The 21,132-nt window shown below is 41.3% G+C and overlaps 1 protein-coding gene across 8 annotated transcripts in view; it reads left to right on the top strand.

Moving 5' to 3' along the window:
• NAV2 (neuron navigator 2) overlaps positions 1-21,132 on the top strand; it is a 427,333-nt gene that overhangs the window by 326,250 nt on the left and 79,951 nt on the right. For all 8 annotated transcript variants that reach the window (XM_052811153.1, XM_052811152.1, XM_052811147.1 and 5 more), the window contains one exon: positions 11,632-11,754. In XM_052811153.1, coding sequence (XP_052667113.1) covers positions 11,632-11,754 — 123 coding nt within the window. The remainder of the gene's footprint in view (positions 1-11,631; positions 11,755-21,132) is intronic.

The raw sequence follows: 21,132 nt of genomic DNA, 5'->3' as shown, positions 1-21,132 counted from the left end.
TTGGGTCCACAAACACAGCTCGTCAAAACAATTCTTTGCAGAAGCATGGCTTTTTCCAGCTATGTTCCAACAAAATGTAGATTTGATGATTTGACAGCTCAGCCACCCTAGAGCCTGAACTTCGAGGCAGGGCAGATGCGAGCGGCCCCGTGCGTGGACCGTGGTGTGCTGCATGCCAGGCTGGGCTTTGGGGCATGCCCAGCTTGTTCTTTTGAGAGTATCTCGTTAAGAGAAGTTACCTAGTGACTCTCTCGTACCTCAATTAGCCAGCCTAGCAGTGAACTGCTCCCTCAGCTATTAGATGAGGACAGAAGGGCTCAGCCTACATACGATGTTCAGGGGCCCTATGCTAAAATTCCCCTTGGAGCGACCTCCCACGGGTGCAGCGGCTGTTGTGGGGCGGGGGGAGACACTTTACCGTTTTATTAACCTCCCCATTTATTTGATGCTTTGGGGCCGATACATTCCCGTTCCAGATCTCTGTTTTCACAACGCCTTAATGTGTCTGTGTGCGCGATGCTCATGGGATTATGATTCCTGCTTGTTTATTCAAGCCTTTGTGCTCCCCAGGGATCTTTCTACGAGCGGGTGAATTGGGAACATGGATGAAAGGATGCGAAAAGGGAGAGCAGGCCACTCTGGGCTGGGGAATCAGGCTTAGGCTTTACCCTCTGCTTCTGCTCAGGTCGATCAAACCCACACAAAAGCATTGTGCCCTAGGTAGAAATCATCTTTGTGGTGCGGAGGCCTGTCTACCCTTGAGTAACGTGGACCAAAACCATCATTGAAATAGAGTTCTTTTGTAGGCTGAAATCTAGGAGTTACATCTGTTTGGAGGCAAAGAAGAGTTTGATATGAAGAGCTGAAATTGAGGACTGATTTCACTGAATGTTGAAGTGTCATTGATATTTGTAGGATTCTTGCGGCTCAGTTGCTTGATTTTGTTCTATTTATCAGACAGCGACGCATCTTTTTCAGATGTCAGGCTCGTATGTGGCGTAACAGACCTTCACATGGTCTAAGGTTTTAGAGAAAGAAAAGGAGGACTATGCAGTTTGCTGCTAATGAGAATTTGTTCTTGGTAACAGTAGTAGAGAGAAACCATTTCCTTCTAAGCTGTCAGCAACAGGAATGGTTGCTGCTCCCCGTAACGCGTGGCTAGCTAGAAATCAAGAGTGGCTGAGCTAATCATGGTCTGAATGAGAACCTGTTCACCCTGTACATTGATTCAATGGTAGCTATAGTCTTTTCCGACCTATTTTTTGCCATGGTGATTACCACTGTATTTTTTCTGTACGCTTTGAGTTACAGTGGGTTAGTCATTTTGCTGGTCAGTGCTCTTTAAATGGTATGATTTCAGTGATAAGATTCCATCTAAATACAGTGGATGGGTAAAACTGCATTCCTTATATGGCTATAACACTTCAACGTGACTAAGAATCATTTGGAGGTTTATTTTATTTTTCTTCTCTGTTTGAGCAGAGTGTTTGTTTGAACTGCCTTCTGTCTTGCTAGGACAGGCTTCTTACATTTTGATCTTTTGAACGTTGCAGAATAGTAGCTATATACGGTAAATAGATAATTAACACAAATAACGAAGAGGTCAGGCAAGCAAACTCAAAATTTTGACTTTTACGAAAAGGTATTAGGAAACCTTAACCCGACTTCTTAGTAAACTATGTTGAAACTGGTTCAGAACTAGCTTTTGGATTTAAAGTCATGGATGTCCTGGTGCTGTGAGAATGGAAAGAAAAAATGATGGCAGTGTTTAAAATAAAACAATATTCTTGTTCCAAGAACTGTACTTAAAGATCTTTACAGGAGACATGATTAGAATATTCCATAAGCATTTTCAATATTATTAATGTTGTATGTTATTTAAAATATTCTTAAATATTGCACCCAGTTCAGGAATAGTTCTGGTGTCAGCTCCATCAATAAAACAGTTTTTGATCATTTATCATAAATGAAATCTCAGATAACATGCTCTCATAGAAGTTTTCTTGCAGTGTAGGATTCAGTATAGGAAGACATCGGAGGCCTATAAGTCATAACCTTAGAGGTCAGCTGGAATCAAGCTTTTTATTCAGTATACTGCGAAAAAGGGCCACGTTGGGTCATAGGTAGTGTTTGTCAGTGAAACGAACTCACAAGTTGTGGTGTGTTGTATTTTTTGCGTACTTGTACGTACTGTCAATGACTACCAAAATACCATTTAATAGCCATTATCCCACTCTGGGCTTGTTTCTGTAATAAACACCTCCACAGGGTTTGAACTGCTGTTTCAGTGCCAACAGGTTTTTGTAATTAGAGCAAAAGGACAGCCTCTGAAGGACAAAATATGGTCCTGCTCTGGGGCTAGCCAGTAGAGGGAGATGCAATCATACACACTTTGTCGATGTGGATCATCTGCAGGAAAGGAGTAGGCATGAGGGAGTCGAAAGTCTCTGTGGAGTAAATCTTCCTCCGCTGCTGACCTTGCTGAGAACCTGTGGAGAAGCAGCACTCCCTCGTTACTACTCCTTCGTCCTGTGTCGTTCCTCTCCCTAACAAAATTGAAGAGGATGACGCGAAACGGATCGCTTATTCTATAGCTTATTTCTATGATTTTCATTGAAATAGATTCTGAGAAAGGATTTAGGCATTGAAATCAAACTTGGTATATGCAAAACCCTGTTGAACAGCAGCCTGATTCTGGTGGATCTTCAGCTTGCTCCAGCCTGGCCGCCCGTGCTTGGTGGGTGTGATCGTTGTCCTCCCTTAAGTAATCAGTTTCCACCCGTGTTTCACTGGGGTCCAGAGTGACATTTGCACACCTGAGAGGATTGACCTCTTGGGTGTTTTCCAGTCCTGTCTACCTCATTTTGTCAGGTTACCATCTCTGGTCACCTCTCCCAGGATGGGTCATTCATTTTATGTTAGCGAAAGACTGGGTAAACTTCAGAAACCATCTGGGAATTGGAACCCCAGGGCTTAATCCTTCCTCCTTCCAAGTGCCTGTGCTGTGCTGTGATGTACTCTCCTTCATACGGGTGACCCTTCCCAGTGTAGTGACCCATTTGGGTTTCACTGCCCACTGGCCCAGCTTCAGCAAGTTGGATGCCTGATGCCCTTTTCCACCCTCTGGAGAGCATTTAGTCTGGCTGTCAGACAAATTCTTCTGTGAGATGAGTAATGTGGATTTTAATCCTCTCAGACAGAGAAGGGAGCAATTTTTTTTTTGTTAATTACCCTTTGTATTGGTTTTGTGTGGCAAGGTTTTGGTAGCGGGTGGGGTTACAGGGGTGGCTTCTGTAAGAAGCTGCTGGAAGCTTCCCCTGTGTTCGACAGAGCCCATACCAGCCGGCTCTAAGACAGACCCGCCGCCGGCCAAGGCCAAGCCAATCAGCGATAGTGGTAACGCCTCTGTGATAACATTTTTAAGAAGGAAAAAAAGTTGGGACGGCGGTATTCGGCAGCCGGAGAGAGGAGTGAGAACATGTAAGAGAAACAACCCTGCGGACACCAAGGTCAGTGAAGAAGGAGGGGGAGGAGATGCTCCAGGCGCCGGAGCAGAGATTCCCCTGCAGCCCGTGGTGAAGACCATGGTGAGGCAGGCTGTCCCCCTGCAGTCCATGGAGGTCCACAGTGGAGCAGATCTCCACCTGCAGCCCGTGGAGGACCCCACGCCGGAGCAGGTGGGTTCCCGAAGGAGGCTGTGACCCCGTGGGAACCCCGCGCTGGAGCAGGCTCCTGGCAGGACCTGCGGATCTGTGGAGAGAGGAGCCCACAGAGCAGGTTTTCTGGCAGGACTTGTGACCCCGTGGGGGGCTCACGCTGGAGCAGTCTGTGCCTGAAGGACTGCACACTGTGGAAAGGACCCATGCTGGAGCAGTTCGTGAAGAACTGCAGCCCGTGGGAAGGACCCACGTTGGAGAAGTTCGTGGAGGACTGTCTCCCGTGGGTGGGACCCCACGCTGGAGCAGGGGAAGAGTGTGATGAGTCCTCCCCCTGAGGAGGATGAAGCAGCAGAAAATAACGTGTGATGAACTGACCGTAAACCCCATCCCCGTCCCCCTGTGCCGCTGGGGGGGGGGTGGTAGAGAATCCGGGAGTGAAGTTGTGCCCGGGAAGAAGGGAGGGGTGGAGGGAAGGTGTTCTGAGATTTGGTTTTATTTCTCATTACCCTACTCCGGTTGATTTGTAATAAATCAAGTTAATTTTTCCCCAAACTGAGTCTGTTTTGCCCGTGACGGTAATTGGTGAGTGATCTCTCCTATCCTTATCTCGACCCACAAGCTCTTTGTTATATTTTCTCTCCCCTGTCCAGTTGAGAAGGAGGGGGAGTGATAGAACAGCTCTGGTGGGCACCTGGCATCCAGCCAGGGTTAACCCATCACAGTCTTTTGTGCTTTTGTACCTTTAATGTGGGTATGCTGGACATAGATTGGGGCTAGAGAGGCTTTGCCATAGACCTCAGACTTAACATGTGCTATGGCCTGACTCCTGCGTACAGGCAATGCTCGCAGCTCTGAGCCAAGGCCTCTAAATCACACAATTTAGGATTAACTTGATGGTCTCACCAGATTAATTCTGAGCAGGTTTAGTTCAAAGATATAATTTGGGAAAAATGTGGGAAATGTCAATAAATATAGTTAAGTGAAATTGCATCTTAAAAATAATTAAGCTTTTACTGGTCGTTTGGTTACAAGGGGAAAAATTCTTCTAATCCTAATGAAGTCCTAATGCTCTAATGAAGACCTCGCGTCTCTTAGCAAAGTCATTGAAGAGTCACTGCCCAAATTCCTCTGTGAAATCTGGGGAGGATCTGTCCTAGTCTCTTCCCATGAGTTTTCTCAGGTCTTGCTATCTTCTTGTACATATGTTAATCACCTGGCTTCTTTGAAGCCTGCTTTGGGGACTGTTAATAGTTAATATTGGCATTTGAAGTCTCATTGCCGTAGCCAGAGTTCTCTTTCAAGATGCAGTGCTTCATTCATTTCTGAAGGGCCATTCAGCTCTAAGATAGATGAAGAGGAATAAGTAAAGTTTTAACCTGTCCTTTCTTCTCATTAACAGCCTAAAGAAAGGGAGAGAAATTGAGGCAAGCAAGGAGAACATAAAATAATATTTATATTTAATATAAAAATATCAATATAATCTTATTCTACTAACCCTAGCTTTTGAAAGTCCAGTTACCTTAAATGGATGCTTTTCAGTGCCTAATCCGTGTCGTCATCTTGGATGGGCTGACTAGATGTGTAAAAGAATTTTAAAAGCGATGGTGGAGCAAGCCTTTTCCCTGAGAGGAACGTGATTTTAAGCTTGAGGTGCACTTGGCAGACAGGCTGAGTGAGTGTTGGAAAGAGGATCATATACTAGAAAAGTCTTCTCTGGAACAGGAATGGATGCAGTGATGCGAGAGATGCTTTCTTTCGATCTGATATTCTTCTCTTACATACTGACGGTTTCTCTTAAACAACATCTAAGACTGCTAATTCCACAGGAAACCAGTTTCTTCAGACACTCGATGAGAAACCATTGTCCTGGAAGGAACAGACGTGGGGGCATGTATGAGATTTGACTCATAGTGGCAGCAGCCTCTCAAGTCCCTTACTGGCTATGCTGTCCTTGGAATTCCTTCCCTTAGCAAATGCAAGTTTTATAGTAACAAGCCTGCAGACTTCTTGAAAGGGAGACCCAGCTGAGAAGACAGGTAGAAATAAATTTAGCCCTGAGCAGCAGTGCCCAAAAATTGCTATCTGATGGCTCCTGAATGACTTATGTGCCAGGCAGTTTAATTACATCTCCAAATAGAAAAGTACTGATTTCACAGAAGCCACTTCTTTCTGTAGATTTCTTCTTTTTTCCCCAGAAAAAGGTCTGGGGATTAAGTAGTTAATGGGGGTGAACTTGTTTTGCTTCTAGACTAGTTTGGACTCTGTGAATAAGCAGCTACCATTCACGTTATTAGTGGTTTATAGGTGAGCAGTTTCTCCAAGTAAACTATGAAACTAAAATATCCTTATTAAGTTTTGCATAATCTCATTTTTCCTGTCTTACCTATTAGTGGAACAGGTATCTCCTTCTTCCCAGCAGTGATTAGGATTTTTGAGACTGCAAGTCATTTATGGTTTTTTGGGGGTTTACTCCATGTTTGGGTTTGAGCATCTTCAAACCAATTCATAGTTCATTCATTAGTATGTTAACTGCAAATAGTCACTGATTATTGGTAAAAGTCTATTAATATATAAACTGTAGGCTGCCTTAAATATAAAATAAAATTTTAAATGAAATGAGCGATAGGTTCGTGCTTCTATGAACCTGAAATGTAATATTTGGTCTAATGTTAGGGATTTGGGCATTGTATTAGCAGTCCCAACCTGAAAGCTCGGGACCTAATCCTGTTCCTGAACGCCTTTGTTGAAATTCAGGTGGGTCAAAGAATGGCGTTTAAACCAGCCACAGGCTTGTAGACAGGGTAGACGCTCAACCCTTTGGTTATAGAGATATCAAGTACTGTGCCGATGCGGTGGGCATTGTAACGGAGAGTGGTCAGACAAGAGTAATGGATGAAAGACTTTGGGGGGGAAACACGGAGAAAGATCATATGGTCTAATTCCAATGTCATGATGGAAAATGCAGACCAAATTTATGCTGAACTGAGAAATTTGGGGTTGTTGTCATCCTGCCGTTAGGCTAGCATTTCTTTTTAAGTCGGATTTAGAACATATTCCTGGTTGCAATAACAGGATCCTTTTGATTACATTTATCATATTTCAGAAACAGCAGTGGAGAATTTTCTGCTGTTGTTTTTTAGCGACTGGCAAAGTTAGAGTCCTTCTTTGAAACTCAAAGCTTGTTAAGCCTCTTGATCTCATTTAACTGACTGTAATGACAAGGCAGGTAAAGCCTAGTGAAAATAAACATTTAAAGGAAAACATTAAGGATAACAGTGTTATTGCTGTGGCTAAAAGAGAACGCCTTTGTGTATCAAAGAGGATGTTGATGCACGGAATAATCCAAAAGCTGTAATTCCTACAAGCTTTTTGTTTCTTCAAGTTTCACTTGGGTTGCTGGGCAAGTCTTCTGCCAGGAGGCACCTGGGCAGCTATTTCCAAACTAAGCTTGAATCCAAAGCGCCAAGAGGAAGGCGGGAGCACCTGGATGCCAGAGTCAGCTCCGGGTTTGGGGCACGTTGCTGCTCTCCTGCTTGTGGGTTTGGGATTATGGAGCCACGTGATGCTGAGCAGGTCAGGTAGGCTTGCCCGGTCTGTTGTGCTCTGCTGATTTACCTGCTGCTCCTCCTTTTCCTAATACTTAAGTTAAGAATGCCTGTCCTTCGGCTATCTCTTTTCAAAATTGGAAAATTCATATTCATACATTAAGGAGTGAAATGAATATATATGAAGTGGTAGAGTTGTCAGACCATAAAAGTAGGTGTGCTGTTGGCTGGCTGTATACGTGGGTAGGTAGGGAGTGTGGACAGAAGTCAAGTGACTCAGACTGCTGGATTTTACTGATCCCTGGCATACCCGTTCCTGTTTCCTCAGCGTGCCTTTCAGGAAAGGGAAATAAATCACTTCAGCATCAGAAATACCCTAAAAATACTGCACTTGGAAGGACTTATTACGGTATTCAAAATTTCAGAGGCACAGAAAGGGTGTATTTGGCTAAAGAAAAGAGGCGTTTCAAGGTCCAGGTTGTCCAGGGAACTCCAAAGCAAATTACTTTATGCCTGTAATACAGGGCAGGGAGCCACTTTCTTATAGAAAAAAAGTGTCACTTAGAAAGTGGGCTGCAAGTTCCAGTTGTGTGTTAGAAGTGCATAATACTGCTCTTGTTTAACCTGAACCTTTTCACATTCAAAGAAGTTTGGTTAATTTTGTTTCCTTGCTGATGAAGAGTAAAACTATAGAGATGAATATTGAGCATTAATTTCCAAAAAGATTAGAAACGCCTTTTAACCAGTGTCATCGCTGTCCATTCATTACGTGTTACTATGTTCGACTTCATTAAAGGCAGTCATTCCCCATTGGCTGTTGGTACCATTCCTAAAGCATCCGAGCTATTAGATTTTTTGAACATGTAGAATTTACCCATCTGTATAAAAGTTACAGAGTCTGGATACTACGCTTTTTCCCAGATCGTACGTTTAAACTTTTTCTTATTTTGGGGCAGGTAGAAAAATACTTCCAAGTGCTTGGTTTTGCACTGAATGTGCTTGCAGAGTTCTTACGATTCATGAATCTAGCAAGGCATCTAGTAGAAATTTGTCAGGTTTTTTAATAAGAAAGTCAACAAAATTATACCTCATCAATAACTGGCCTAATACAATAGTCTGGACTGCAGTGGGTTGTTGTAGAGGAGAGGCTAGTATACTGGCATTCCGCATTGTGTAGATCTACGATAGGGCAATAAATTCAGATAGCGTTGAGTGCTGTTAGAATTATACACAGGCAGGATAATATTTCCTGGTTTTATTCCTCCCTGAGTAAAAGCTTATAAGATTGTCTTTAGAAAAATATACTTTCATTATATTCTCCTTTCTCATAAAGCAAAAATCTGCAGCAATAATGATGTTGTATTTATAAAGGCAAGATGGTTTCTGAGATGACAGCCAAGGCAGTTTGAAGGGATGGAGAGGAAGGAAAAGAAAGGAACGGCTGGAGGTTTGTGGCACCAGTCACTTTTAATCTTTTCTGTACTAACCAATGGATAGTAGAGAATTTTTTTTTGTTCATTTATTTTAAAGTGTATTTATTGTAGGTGCGTTTTTTCTCCACAGAATTTAGAAACTAGTACCTTTCCTTCTTCTTTTGACCTCACTGTTGCATGCAGGACTTCAGGCATCATTGGTTTTGGCACCTTTTTGGAATTAAACATTCCTGGGGAGAGGACATGGCGTGTAATAAAAATAAGATATAAACCTTTCAATCCGTGATTACACAAACCTGTTTCAAAATACAAAAATCCATCTTGTGTTGTTCTGGCATGTAAGAAACTTGTCCTATTGGTATAGCGGGTAAAAGTCATCGTCTATGTCTGTGCTTTTTTACGGGGTCTTGGTTAGAAAAACTCACGATCTAGTTGTCAAAGGTGCCAAAGGCATCCGGCTTCCATTGGCTTCTGTAAGATTTATGAGTGCTTAAAACCAATGAAAATCTGACCGTTAGTTTTCAGTTAGATGCAACTGCAGAATTATTCTAATCTGTCAGCTTGCTGAGCTTCTACGTAGAGGGTGGAATCTGTTGATGCTAGTGAAAAGGCTTTCCGTTGATTTCAGCATGGCTGACTCTTAAGTGTAATACATTTCATTTCACATATTCTCAGTAATAAGTATGGAGAACTATCTATTTTAGCTGTAGGTGATCTTTTTTATCAAAGGACTCGTCATATGCCAGAAATCTGACGGCAAAGCCCAAAGCTGCATTTTCCAGTACGTGTCCAATGGGTATTCATACAGAAACATGTTTCGTGTGCAGACAAGTATCTGCAATAAACCAATTAGCGTATGTACATTAGATGTTTTTGCAAAATGCTGTTTGCGTGTTTGAATAACAATATGGTCTTAAGCTCCACTTTCCTTTTCCTTCCCTTTCTTTTATTTTAGTAGCTTAAGGAAAAAAATATTCTTCCACGATAAAATATTTATAAACTATGTCAAACAAAAGTTAGAATGCTAGACCTAAGGCGAATTCCACGTAGGTTACAGAGCAACTGCTCCTCATGCTTTTTACGGTCTTTGTTTACGAGTTTGGAGAATCGTGTCCCCGCGGATTTGCTGAACGGAGAATCCTCTCGTGTCTGACTTGATGGGCTTAGCAACCTCTTTGTTAGACTCCCCAGAGAGACTCCTCGGTCCTTCCTGGGAAGGCCCCGTACAGATTTATCCATCTAACTGAAAAGCTAACCAGCAGATTGTGCAAGGCTTCTTGACTCTTTACCATCCCATTTTTATAAAAGTAGCAATCGAATTTGACTTGGGTAAAGTACATCTGCTGCAGTACCACCTCGCCAGCAGAGGCATTGCTGGCTGCAGCTAGGAGCATCTGTCCTTTCTTGCTGCGGGTGAGGGTGCCTCGCTGTTAGGGAAAAAGCTCTGTGCCTTCTTAAGCAAGAGGAAGGTGTCCTGTGTATCTGGATATTATTCTGTGGGCTGCTGTCGATTTGCTAAGAGTGGCTAAAGGATTGAGAGGATACAATCCCATCAGCTCCGAACTCGGTGAGGTATGTTACGTTTCCAGTGGTATGCCAGAGACAGCGGCCGTATTGCTGGAGTTGTTAAAGTTATTTCAGTCTCAGGTGTGTGAAAATCTTTATGGCGTGTTTACACAACTGTCGGTGCTGCTCGCATAGATAGATGTACGTGGGCTGACGAGCTGGTGGTGGTAGCACAGAGCTCACTCTGTGCCAGCATCTTGAGAGGCGAATGGGACTTGCCTTTCTAGTTTAAAGCTAGCTCGTATGTATCTGTAGTCAGAAATACTTTAAGAAACGAAGCTAAACCAAGAGAAAAATTCTCCTGTTTTATTTTGACGCTTGGAACTTGTTTACCTACTACTGTCGTGAAATGCCACAAAATATCGTAAAACTTTATTGAGATATTGATGTAGGGCAGCTTGTTGAGAAGCTATTCAAGAAGGGTAGACTGGAGTGACTTCTTAATTTCAGCATTAATATATTAAAAGATTTTATTCATAAACTACACCAAAGTGCTGGGTAGTTGTAAAGTTTTTAAAACTTTCTTTTTCGGTTACCCCCCCATCCTGAAGTTATGTTACATGATGGCTATTGCTGTCTGTATTGGTAGACTTCAGAAAAAATGCTGGATGACACAACCCGCGTTATCGTGAGGAGTTGTTCCTGGTGATCAACAACATCTATCCATTCTTGTCCACCATGTGTCATTTCTGTTCAATTTAAGATTCATTTTTTTATTTGTCGAAACTAGAAAGTAAGAAAGGTGCCATCTTAGCAATTTGCGAAGTATCATATATATACCTGGCGCTTCTTAATATCCAAGAATAGTAATACTTTCTAAATGCAGATGTCTCTAGGTCACAGTTGCAGACGGAGTACAATGTAGGAGCCAAAATAAGGTTGAAAAAACTTTTCATTCATGCTGCAACTTTGATTTCTTGCAGTAAATCTTGGGATACTCATTGTTCGTGGACCATTGACAAAATCTGGGATGAATTCAATGTGATTTTTGCAGTTAACTTGCAAAAAGTTTGAGATTTCAATTGTGTTGGTTTAGCCCACACGAAATAGTTCAGGATGGTATAAACTGTGCATTTTTGGGACAGGAAGGGATCATTAATGATAGCATTCACAAATATTAAATTACTTCTATCTAGGCATCCTTAATGAAATTTAAGTAGTATTCCTTTGTCACAGTTACATTGAAATTCAATTCTTGTTGATGAGAGAGAGTGCAAGATGTGATGGAGAGCAATGAGAGGCAAAAAATATCTCTGATCTAATCAAGAATAAAGTTTTCCTTGCTTCATATTCTGAGTAATATTCTTAACTCAAGCGAAAAGTGGGGAAATTGCAATATACAGTTAAAAGCGTGCAAACGATAGGAGCTACAATAGCTAAATTTTTATTGTTTTACGAAACATGACATTTTGTTTTGCTGTTTTAAAGGTATATGACCGATGGTGGTCTGGGCCTCTACACTCGAAGGCTAAACCGGCTGCCTGATGGCATGGCTGCGGTGCGGGAGACGATGCAGCGTAATACTTCACTGGGACTCGGAGATGCTGACAGGTAAAGTCTCATCCAGCAAATGCTCACACATAGTGGCGCATTTGATTCACGCTCTATCTAATGCATATGGGATCTCTAAGATTAAATAGCTTTGGGAATTCAGATACTGAACACGTGCATATAAGCTTCTCCAGAGTATTTTAGGGTTTATGTTCGCAGAGGTGTCAGGATAAATACTGACTTTATGTCTTCCGATTGCTTTGCTGAAATCTCACCTGGGTTTTTGCGGACAGGACGCAACACAAGAAAATGTAAAACTTCTATTTTCATGATGTTTGAAATAAAAAAGACCTAATTCTCTTCTGATTTTCACTGATTCTTCCAAGTCCAGTGATTCAGTGTGAACGATCAGGGCCAAAGATCAAGAATTAGGGGACTAAAAATCCATAATTTATGGGAGTGCGATCATAAAGAAAGCTGGGGAGGTGGACAGTAATGAGACTTATATTCTGTTAGAGCTGAGATAAATGGGTTAAATACTTTTGCTTTTAATGGCCTATAGCTGCTTCTTTCCCTTCCAAACCCAAAGCCTGGTGTTACGGTTGATGTAGGAAGTGAACCGTATCCTTTTTCTTCCATGAGGGGCCTCTAAGTATAAAACACAGATTTTGAGTTACAGGTTTGAAGCAATTTCTGAACTAAAGGTTTTTTCTCTTTTTGTTTTGTTATTGATAAGTCTTTCCTGGGACATAATGCGGTTGACTGAGTTTGATATGGCTGTTATTTTGTTGATAGTGATGAATGAATTACTAAGGAAATACAAGTGATGGAGAATCTAGCCTTGTTTTCAAAGAAAGCCATACTAAATTTGCTTTGGTGTTCTCTTGATATTAGTAAAGAGCAGGATGGTAAGTCTAAACAAAAGAACTAAGACCTCTCAGAGAATCTCAGCTCAGTTTCAATTACTAAGTCAACATATGCTTGCCAGCTGTAAAATATGCCTGGATTTTTCAGGAGCTTGTATCTCTTTCTGAAATTTGCAACTTGAAACCCGTACTCAGCCAACAGCACTCGCTCTTGGTTGACTGTGGGTGAAGGCGTTGTTGCCTGGTGATGCGACTGAAGACTAATCGAGTATCACCCTCGTCCGTTCCTGCGGCTTCTGAACATTGCCACATTAGCAAAAGCTATCTATTTACAACACAGAAGTGGTCTAATATAAATTATATTATTGTTTAAGTAACGAGTCAGCCTTCTGGAGAGCTAGTGATGCGTTCCTCGTCATTGATTCCTTCCCCCGTCCTATATTTTCTGTGCTTGCAACACTTTTTCTTGGTATGTAAATTATTCTCTCATTTTATTTGCTAAGCTCCTTCCCTGAAGACACCACACATCAGGAGCAATTACGTACGTTCGACAAGAGAGATTATTTGTGTGTTCAAATATATTCCACTTAGAATGGGATTGTGACACGCTGAAATGCAATCCTTAGGTTATGTCAATTGTTTCAGCTTTGAAAAATCATTCTTTCAGTTCACATGGAGGGGACGGACTTTACACACAATAAAGACTCTGTATGGCTGGCAATTTAGCTGCAACACGGGATCACAGAAAAATTACCCATGGTCTCGGAGTTGGTGCCATTATTATGTGTTGTTTTGATTTAGTCTTTTCTCTTTTGAATGTGAGCCTACTCACCTTACGCAGGAGATCAGACTTTAACAATAGGGCAGTGATTTAAAAATAGCTCCTCTTTGGTTGCTGGGTGATCGTGATGTGCAGTTTAAACAAAAAATTAATCTTGGTTTGAGCAGCAGTTTTCCAGGGTGAAAGTTGGCATAAGGAAAAGGAGTTGAATAAAACGGCGCAGTAATAAATCACTTTCTTCATTCTGTGAACGGAGGCAGCAAGCAGGAGTGCTGAGTTGCTTTATTGGTACACCTAGAAAACGTATGAAGATTACATTTAACTCGTTCAAAGCACATGTTGGCTGAATGCATGGGAGAATGAGTGTGAAAGGCTATGAACCTTTGAGTGCAAGGTTAATCATTAAAAAGTTATCAGAGGCATTTTTGCAATATGCTTACTTGTTTGGTTTCTTGTGTTATTAATTGTAGAAGTTTAGTCGTGAAGCTTTTACTCGTTGGCTCTCGTAACGTAAAGCACAGACCTTAGAAGGTACATTTTCCCCTGCAGCAGGGAAATCCAAACAAGGCAATTTAATTTAATGCTTGATTGCAAGGTTAATGGAATCATTGCACAACACAGCTGAGCTTATTTATGCACTTCAAGACAATTTGCGTTTGCATAGAACAAAGGCATTTTTAATGAAAAAAGGCATTAAAAATGCCTTTTTATTTAGTTTGTGATTTTTTTTTTTTAAGGTTGCAAATTAGCCACCTATGGTTTTGTCTCTTCTATATATATGGACTTGGTGTGTACCATCTGGTTATTTCAGTTGATTTCACATTGTCGGGCGCAGCTGCTTGGTCTGACACTAAATTCTGCCCTTACTTTAATATATGTAACTTGCATTTATGAATACATATAGATAAGAGGGAAGAAATTCAAAACTTAGATTTGAGTAAATGTTTCTGTAATTGCTTACTTGTTATAACCTATTATTTAGGGAAGATAATTCAGACCTGTGCTGATTTACCATATCCTTGTGAATAGGACGGGAGACTATATTAATGAACGTGAGCTTGTCAAGAGTAACTTTAATGATGTTATTAGGGAAATATCGATGTGACTTTTAAAAAAATCCTCAGTGATGCAGTGCTTAAATAACTACTTGCAAGCACGATTAACTTGGATTGTTTCACTTTTACAATTTAATTTGAGGTTGCGTGAATTACATGTCTTTGCATAAGGGTGTAAGGCATAAAAATGTCTTCCCAGCTTCTGACTATAAGGCCCCGTCTCCTCAGAGAGCAGGTTACGTTGTCTTGGTACTTCCAACAGCTTTGGCATCGGTCGACTGTAGGTAAAACACTGCTCAGGTGTGGAGCATGCTCTTCAAGAGTGTTTCTGTATCATGGTTCAGATCTATGATGACTAGAATGACAGTCTTGTCACGCTCTTAGTTAAAAACAAGACTGTATTCAGTTTAACTCTTAGAAGGACTTGTGACCGAAGCTGGCTCCTGGCAGTCGGCAGCGTTTCCTGCTTTTGGCAAGATTTTTGGATAATCCCAGAGGAGACTGGAACCAGGAGAGGAGGTGGACAGGAAAGGATTGGAAGCGAAGCAGAAAGCCAGAGGACATGCCATGCAGAGCAGGGATTTTTATCACTGTTAATAAGAATGTTATCGAGTGCAGATTTTTTTCAGGTGCTATGATTTATAGTAATTTCTACAAATGGTAAAAATCACAGCTTTCAAAAATAGCTGAAGAGTAGTGTTTTGCTGTTATTTTGTGTTTTATAAAAACAGATTAAGGTTATTTATATGTCTCTTGGCTCAGGTAGTAGACAACACTTCACATTCATTCGTGGAGTAAAACCCTTTGACTGGAGTTTAAATTCACTAACTGCAATTTAATTTCTTGAATCCTGCTACAGTGATAGATTACTGAAAAGATGGGTTAGTGTTCAGTGCTGGAGGGAGATTGTTGGACTGCCTTCATAACTATGGGAACTTGGATCACACTTCAGAAGAGCTGAAAAGCAAGTCGAAGCAAGTCATCAAGTTGGGGGCAATATTGGCCTGTTCTGAAAAGTAGGGAGAGAAGGAGATGTCACTGCTTTTGGAAGAAGGCAAATTCCACTGACAGCAGAATTACAGACATGGTGGTGATGGGTATCGCATCAGAAGCTGCATCAAATTTTCTTCTTTTTAGGTGCTACTTTATTGTAGACAATGGAAAAATGTTACAATATAACAAAAAAAAAGCAAGTTTTCGTTAAGATATTCTTCATGTAGTTTTGTAGTGGGATAAGACAGCTTTAAGTCCTGAGCGAGTATTTTCAGTTTTTCTTCTTAACTGAGACAATGCAGCTAAAATGAAGTGAAGGGGTCTGCAATTCCTGGTTCTGCAGATGAGGAGTTAAATCCTCCACTCACAGAGAATATCCGTTAGCAATGCTACCCCATTACTACCCATCTTATCATTACTGTAGTTTTGCTACTCTAGCAGTGGTAGCATGATGCATAAGAAAAGGGGAAAAACAGAGAAAATGTGTCTGGAATAGACTCGTATAGACACATAGACTGGATAGTCTTTAAATGTTAAAACATGACTGGGTTGTATCTAAAACTTCAGATGGACGCAACAGTTGTAAAAATACATAGAAATAGATATTCCTGCATTGTAATGGCAGTGGAATTCCCATCATCTCCTTCCCCCACAGCATCTCCTGCTCCTGCAATGCTCCCTCAGGAGTGTTGACATAAGTGTTTGTGGAGTTTCACAGTAAATGAACTTGCAGGGAGATTCATCTGGTATTTTGGGTGAACGGGTTTGTGGAGGGAGGATGTCCTTTCTGTCAGGAGGAGGAGTGACTGTATCCATTGAAATCATCCACAGACCTCAGGAGACCTCAGCTGAGAGAGTTGCTGCCAAGCTGTTACCACTCTACCCCGAAGATTTCAGGCCATCAGTTCACAATTCCTTCACGTCCAGAAAGCCCTGGCTATTGTACTTGCATTCAGCTGTTACGATTAAAATAATTTATAAATTCTACCTTTCCCATTTTTTTTCTTTGCTAGGACAGTGGAACACCCCTATATAAGGATCCTGTATACCAAATAAGCATAGTTTTCTAGAAAGTAATTTAAAAGTCTCTAAACTGTTTTAAGATAATATAGATCAAAAAGTAAGCGCCAACACCCGAGCATTCATCGCTCGCCGTATCTGTGCTGCGAGTCTCTGCAATTTGTAAATATATGCCCGTATATAGTTGCTCAACAGCAAAGTCACAGGACTGGCGAAATTATTCGTGCCTAACAGATCTTCCACTCTGCTTGACCATCTGTTTGGATTTTATCACTAAGTTAGAAAAAATACTACTGCTTCTAAATATGCAAGTTGTACCTTGGTTGCCTATAGATACCTATCTCTCTGTCTTTGAAAAATCCCACACTGATGTTGAAAACTGACTCGCAGAAACAGGGAAATTCACATTGCAAAGATTCTTTGAAGTTTATGGCCTTGGGATCTGCTGATTAGAATCACAATACCATATACTTTTATTTTCCAAGGGATCTTTTTACAAGCTATAATCCAAAGTGGTTTTAGGTTACATAAAGTAATTGCAAAGTTAAGCAACAAATAGTAGTTGAAAGCAAAGGTATACCTGAGGGCTGAAATTAGCAGTACCAAAAGGGGGAAAAAAAAAAAAAAAAAGACGTTTTACTTTCAAACAAGGCAAGGTTAGTCAAGGGAAGCAATGTCTTTTGGCAGATCCGTTTCGGTGGGCTAAAGATGACAGACTGCTGGCCACGTAAGCTTTTCTTCAGGTCTAAAACAGAAGCAAGAATTTTCATTGCTAAATACAAGTTGAAGAACAGTTGCTCTAAATTTACCAGGGTGTATTAGTAGTTTAGACTAACTCTTAAGACCAACAATACCTATGAAGCAGAGGAAGATTTAGCAAGGAAAGGCATGTTACGATGTTTGTGTGCTGTAGAAAAGAAAGATGGATGATTTATCACCTGTGTAGCGTGGAGGGGTTAACTGGGGAGAGGGAGAAAATTATTACAGGCTGTAAAGGCTGTCTCTTTATTGAATCTATGGTTTTTAATATCCAGCAGAGTTATTATTTTAATACTCTGGTTTATTCTTTGAAGATGCTTTGTAGAACTCCCTCGAAGATGAGAAGGAAGAGGTCAGAGATGAAGTGACTGTGAGAATTGCCCCCCTTGGGTAACCAAGTTCTTCTCAACTACATGGCTCGCGTGTGAATTCATTCAGTGGGTGCAGTAATGCTTTTGTTTCGTTGGTTTTTCCACGCACATGCTTTTGGGGATGCATATGGTACGCTGGATGAAGTATACGACATTCTGGGAAGTACTTATGCAGGATTTGGTGACAGTGTCGATTCTGTTTAGGGAGGCATGATGGAATGGAGATATGTTGGAAAGTTTTGTTTGTTTCTCAGGCTTGGTCTAATTTTACTCATTGCATAATGGTCAGCAAAGATTTTGCTTCCAGCAATCAACGTAGTGAGGCTGGGAGCTGTTTGAAGGCTAGAAAGAGTTTTGAGGAGGGCATGACTTAAGGAAGTAGATCTTTTTTCAGCAGAGATTGTGTTTGTTTAAAAGTTTCTATCCAGGCTCTAGATTATCACGTCAGGTAGCAATAGTGGATGTATGATTGATGGGGGGATGGGGTGGTACTTGAAGCAGTTTTGTGCCTGTTAGTGAACTGACTTTTTGTAAAAACACAATTTGTTTTCGTATGGGAGAGTCCCTTTTCCATGTATCCATGGCCACAAAAAAAAGCAGATTTTACTGCCTTTAGGACCTGTGTGCATCCAAGAAGCCAAGAATTACCCTATTCTTCTCTTCTAACTAATACCTGGTTTCGTAGCTCCACAGGCTGACAAGGCAGTTGAGAGCAGTTCTTTGCCTTTTTCAAGAACTACCTTCCAATGAGGAGGTAGAGCTCGACCACTTGACATTAAAAACAAACCAACCGACCAACCAAAACACCCCGCAATTGCAAGCTGTTCCCTCCAAAATCAGTAGATCAGGCAATCTTTACGTGCTTGACTGTCACTAGTTTCAAACTGCGTCTTCAGAATTGCTGTTTTGCTTAGATGTAAACACTGAAGGGATAGGCTGGATCTTGGCTTTAGGAACTGCATTTTTGGTTGAAACTTTTTTCCTCGTGTCATGCCCCTTGCTTCTGTTGCTGTGATTCTGATTCTGCGGTCCTTTATATTTTAGGGGGTGTTTATACCTCTGCTCTAGCATCTAATTAAAATGCTTAAGCCAGGAGCTGAAGTTCACTACGAAGCTAATGGGAGGTGGCAGGTGCCTCAAGGAAGCAACTCGTCATGGCTAAATTAGGACCTTCTTTTTGCCCATATATTCCACTACGGACAGTTTGTCACTTCCCCTAGAAGGTTGCACTGCTGCGTGTGTACAGCTGAGGGACCCTACCTTTTCCAAAGTTGTGGATACTGATTTTCCTGTAGAAATAGGAAAAACTGCCTGATTTAAGCAGCTGAATAATTTGCATCTAGGGATGGCAAAATCATGATCCTACACCACTGGAACTAGGTTTTTCTGAAGTGCCGTTTCCTTTCATACACATCCACTTAGTGCGTACAAGTATGAAGTTGATCTAACAACTGCCAACTGGGAGGCTCTTCTGAAACCTTCAATATTTCTGCTTCCATTGCCAGAGATTAGCACTGTCTCTTCTGTTGTATGAAGTGGCTTTTAAAACACTTTAGGCATGTGGGAAATTAAGCTTGTATTCCAAGGGTAAACAAGATTGTAGATACAAAGACCATTTTGAACTGTATCAGGGTCTTTGTGCTTTGCATGACAAACCGAAGAATGTGAAATTCTTGCTGACATAGTGCAGACTTTGTTATTTGGTTTTCCATGTCGAATGGCAAGAGAGTCAACATAGTCTCACAGCTGACCTACACCAGTAACCTCCGAGTTTGGGATTTGGAGATTGAATAGATAAAACTAATAGCAGACAGCTGTCAGACTCCAAAAGAAGAATCCCAGTTTGGGGCTGTTTGACAGGCGTGGAAGCTCATGGTGGCTGTAAAGCAAATTTCAAGACAGATGATTTTTTTCAAATATTGTGTGTATTACTAAATGTCTCATTACCAGAAAACCTAAAGATCCTCCCTTTGGTCTTTGTTTGCCCTGCTTAGTTTGTTGGGGCTTTGGAGTTGTCGATAATTGTACATTTCATTAGAATTTTTCATTAGTTTTTTTTTTGCTTCTGTTCTACAGCTATGTATGCTTTTGTGATTATAATAATATTCTATTAGTATTAGCTTACATGTTCATAGGAATATTAATAGCCAGGATCTAAGCTTTCTGTTTAGTGGCTGAATGTTTCCTGTAATTGTATTGTTTTGAAAACGATATCAAAATTCTGAGTCCAAATATAAGATGCACGTGTCTTCCCGCATGCTCTTCTGAGCTTTGCTGGAGTTTTTTGTTTCTTTTTCTTTACTCTGTTGATTACGTTTATTGAATATTCAGTCACTTATTCCCAGTCTCGTCCCCTCCAGTGAAGAGCTTTCAAACACGGTACTGCAGATGGGGTGAGGGGACACCCTCTATATCATCAGTGAGAACCCTCCAAGGAATTCAGGATATCCAGATGCTTTGATCCATTGGGATCTACAGGGAAATGAGACTCCTAATCTGGATGGCTAACTAAAATGTTTAAAGCTAGATGGTGCTAATAGCCCTGTATGTCCAATACACGTCCACATCTGCAGCATAGCAGGAAAAGCTGTAAGGTATCCACAACTTTGAGCTCATATTTAAAATGCTGTGTATTTCATAAGCAGTCATCTCCTTCAACTGTCCCAAATGGAACCTCCTGTGTTAAGAAGGTAATGAAGTAAGAGGGATACTTTTGGGCTGACTGATGTCAAAAGAAAAGAAAGCGTCCCTGACCTGGCGCTCATCGAGGCAGAAGTTATGTTCAAATAAAATGAAGGTTCACTCCCTGTTTCCATGCACTTCGGAAAGAGGTGCGCTCTCTTCCCTCCTCTCACGGACCTTATCTACCAACTATAACTGGGTTTTCATAAAGAAGGGAATGTCACGTTTCCCGTGTATGTCTAAACAGACAGAAGTGCAGAAGTCAGGGCTACGGACCGTGTAGAATGAACATCTGTCCCCACTGGAAGGACTTTCCAGCTGTGGAGAGCAGCTGTGCTGCATTTTGCAGTAGGGGTGCTGAGGGAGTGGCGTGGCTATAAGTCTTACTCTCCTCTTCTCCATTCCTCAGCTTCCTCATGGTATAGGGATTTTCCAGCATCATGATAAGGTGCCTTTGTGACCTTTTTGTGGCAGCTAACAGGATTCACAGTGAAGTTGAGACTCCACAGAACAAGTAGTTGCTTTGCTCCTGATCTTTCCGAGTTGAGCCCTGACATCCCGAGGCTTAAACAGCCCAGTGTTAACGCAGCTCCATGGGGCTTAAAAACGCTCTGCTATTATATAAACAGGCATTAAGACTTTCACGTGATAGTCTTATGTTGCTTAAGTATATACAGTTAAATACACATTTGGCCAGGACAAATAATTGCACACTCTACGGTGGAAACTCTTGGAGCTACATTGTGCTGTTACAGCAGTCTTATGAGAACGTGTGTAATTTGTTTTTATTAGTAAAAGTTTTTTCTATTCTCTACTAAAAATAAAACATCTAATTTTATTAACACTGATTGCTGCAATTTGAGACTAATTAATTTGACGTAAGTGGCATGGGAAGAGTGCGAAACCTGTGT

Source organism: Harpia harpyja, chromosome 16, assembly GCF_026419915.1.
Source record: "Harpia harpyja isolate bHarHar1 chromosome 16, bHarHar1 primary haplotype, whole genome shotgun sequence".
Classification (NCBI taxonomy): domain Eukaryota; kingdom Metazoa; phylum Chordata; class Aves; order Accipitriformes; family Accipitridae; genus Harpia; species Harpia harpyja.
This window is presented reverse-complemented; position numbering and strand designations above follow the sequence as displayed.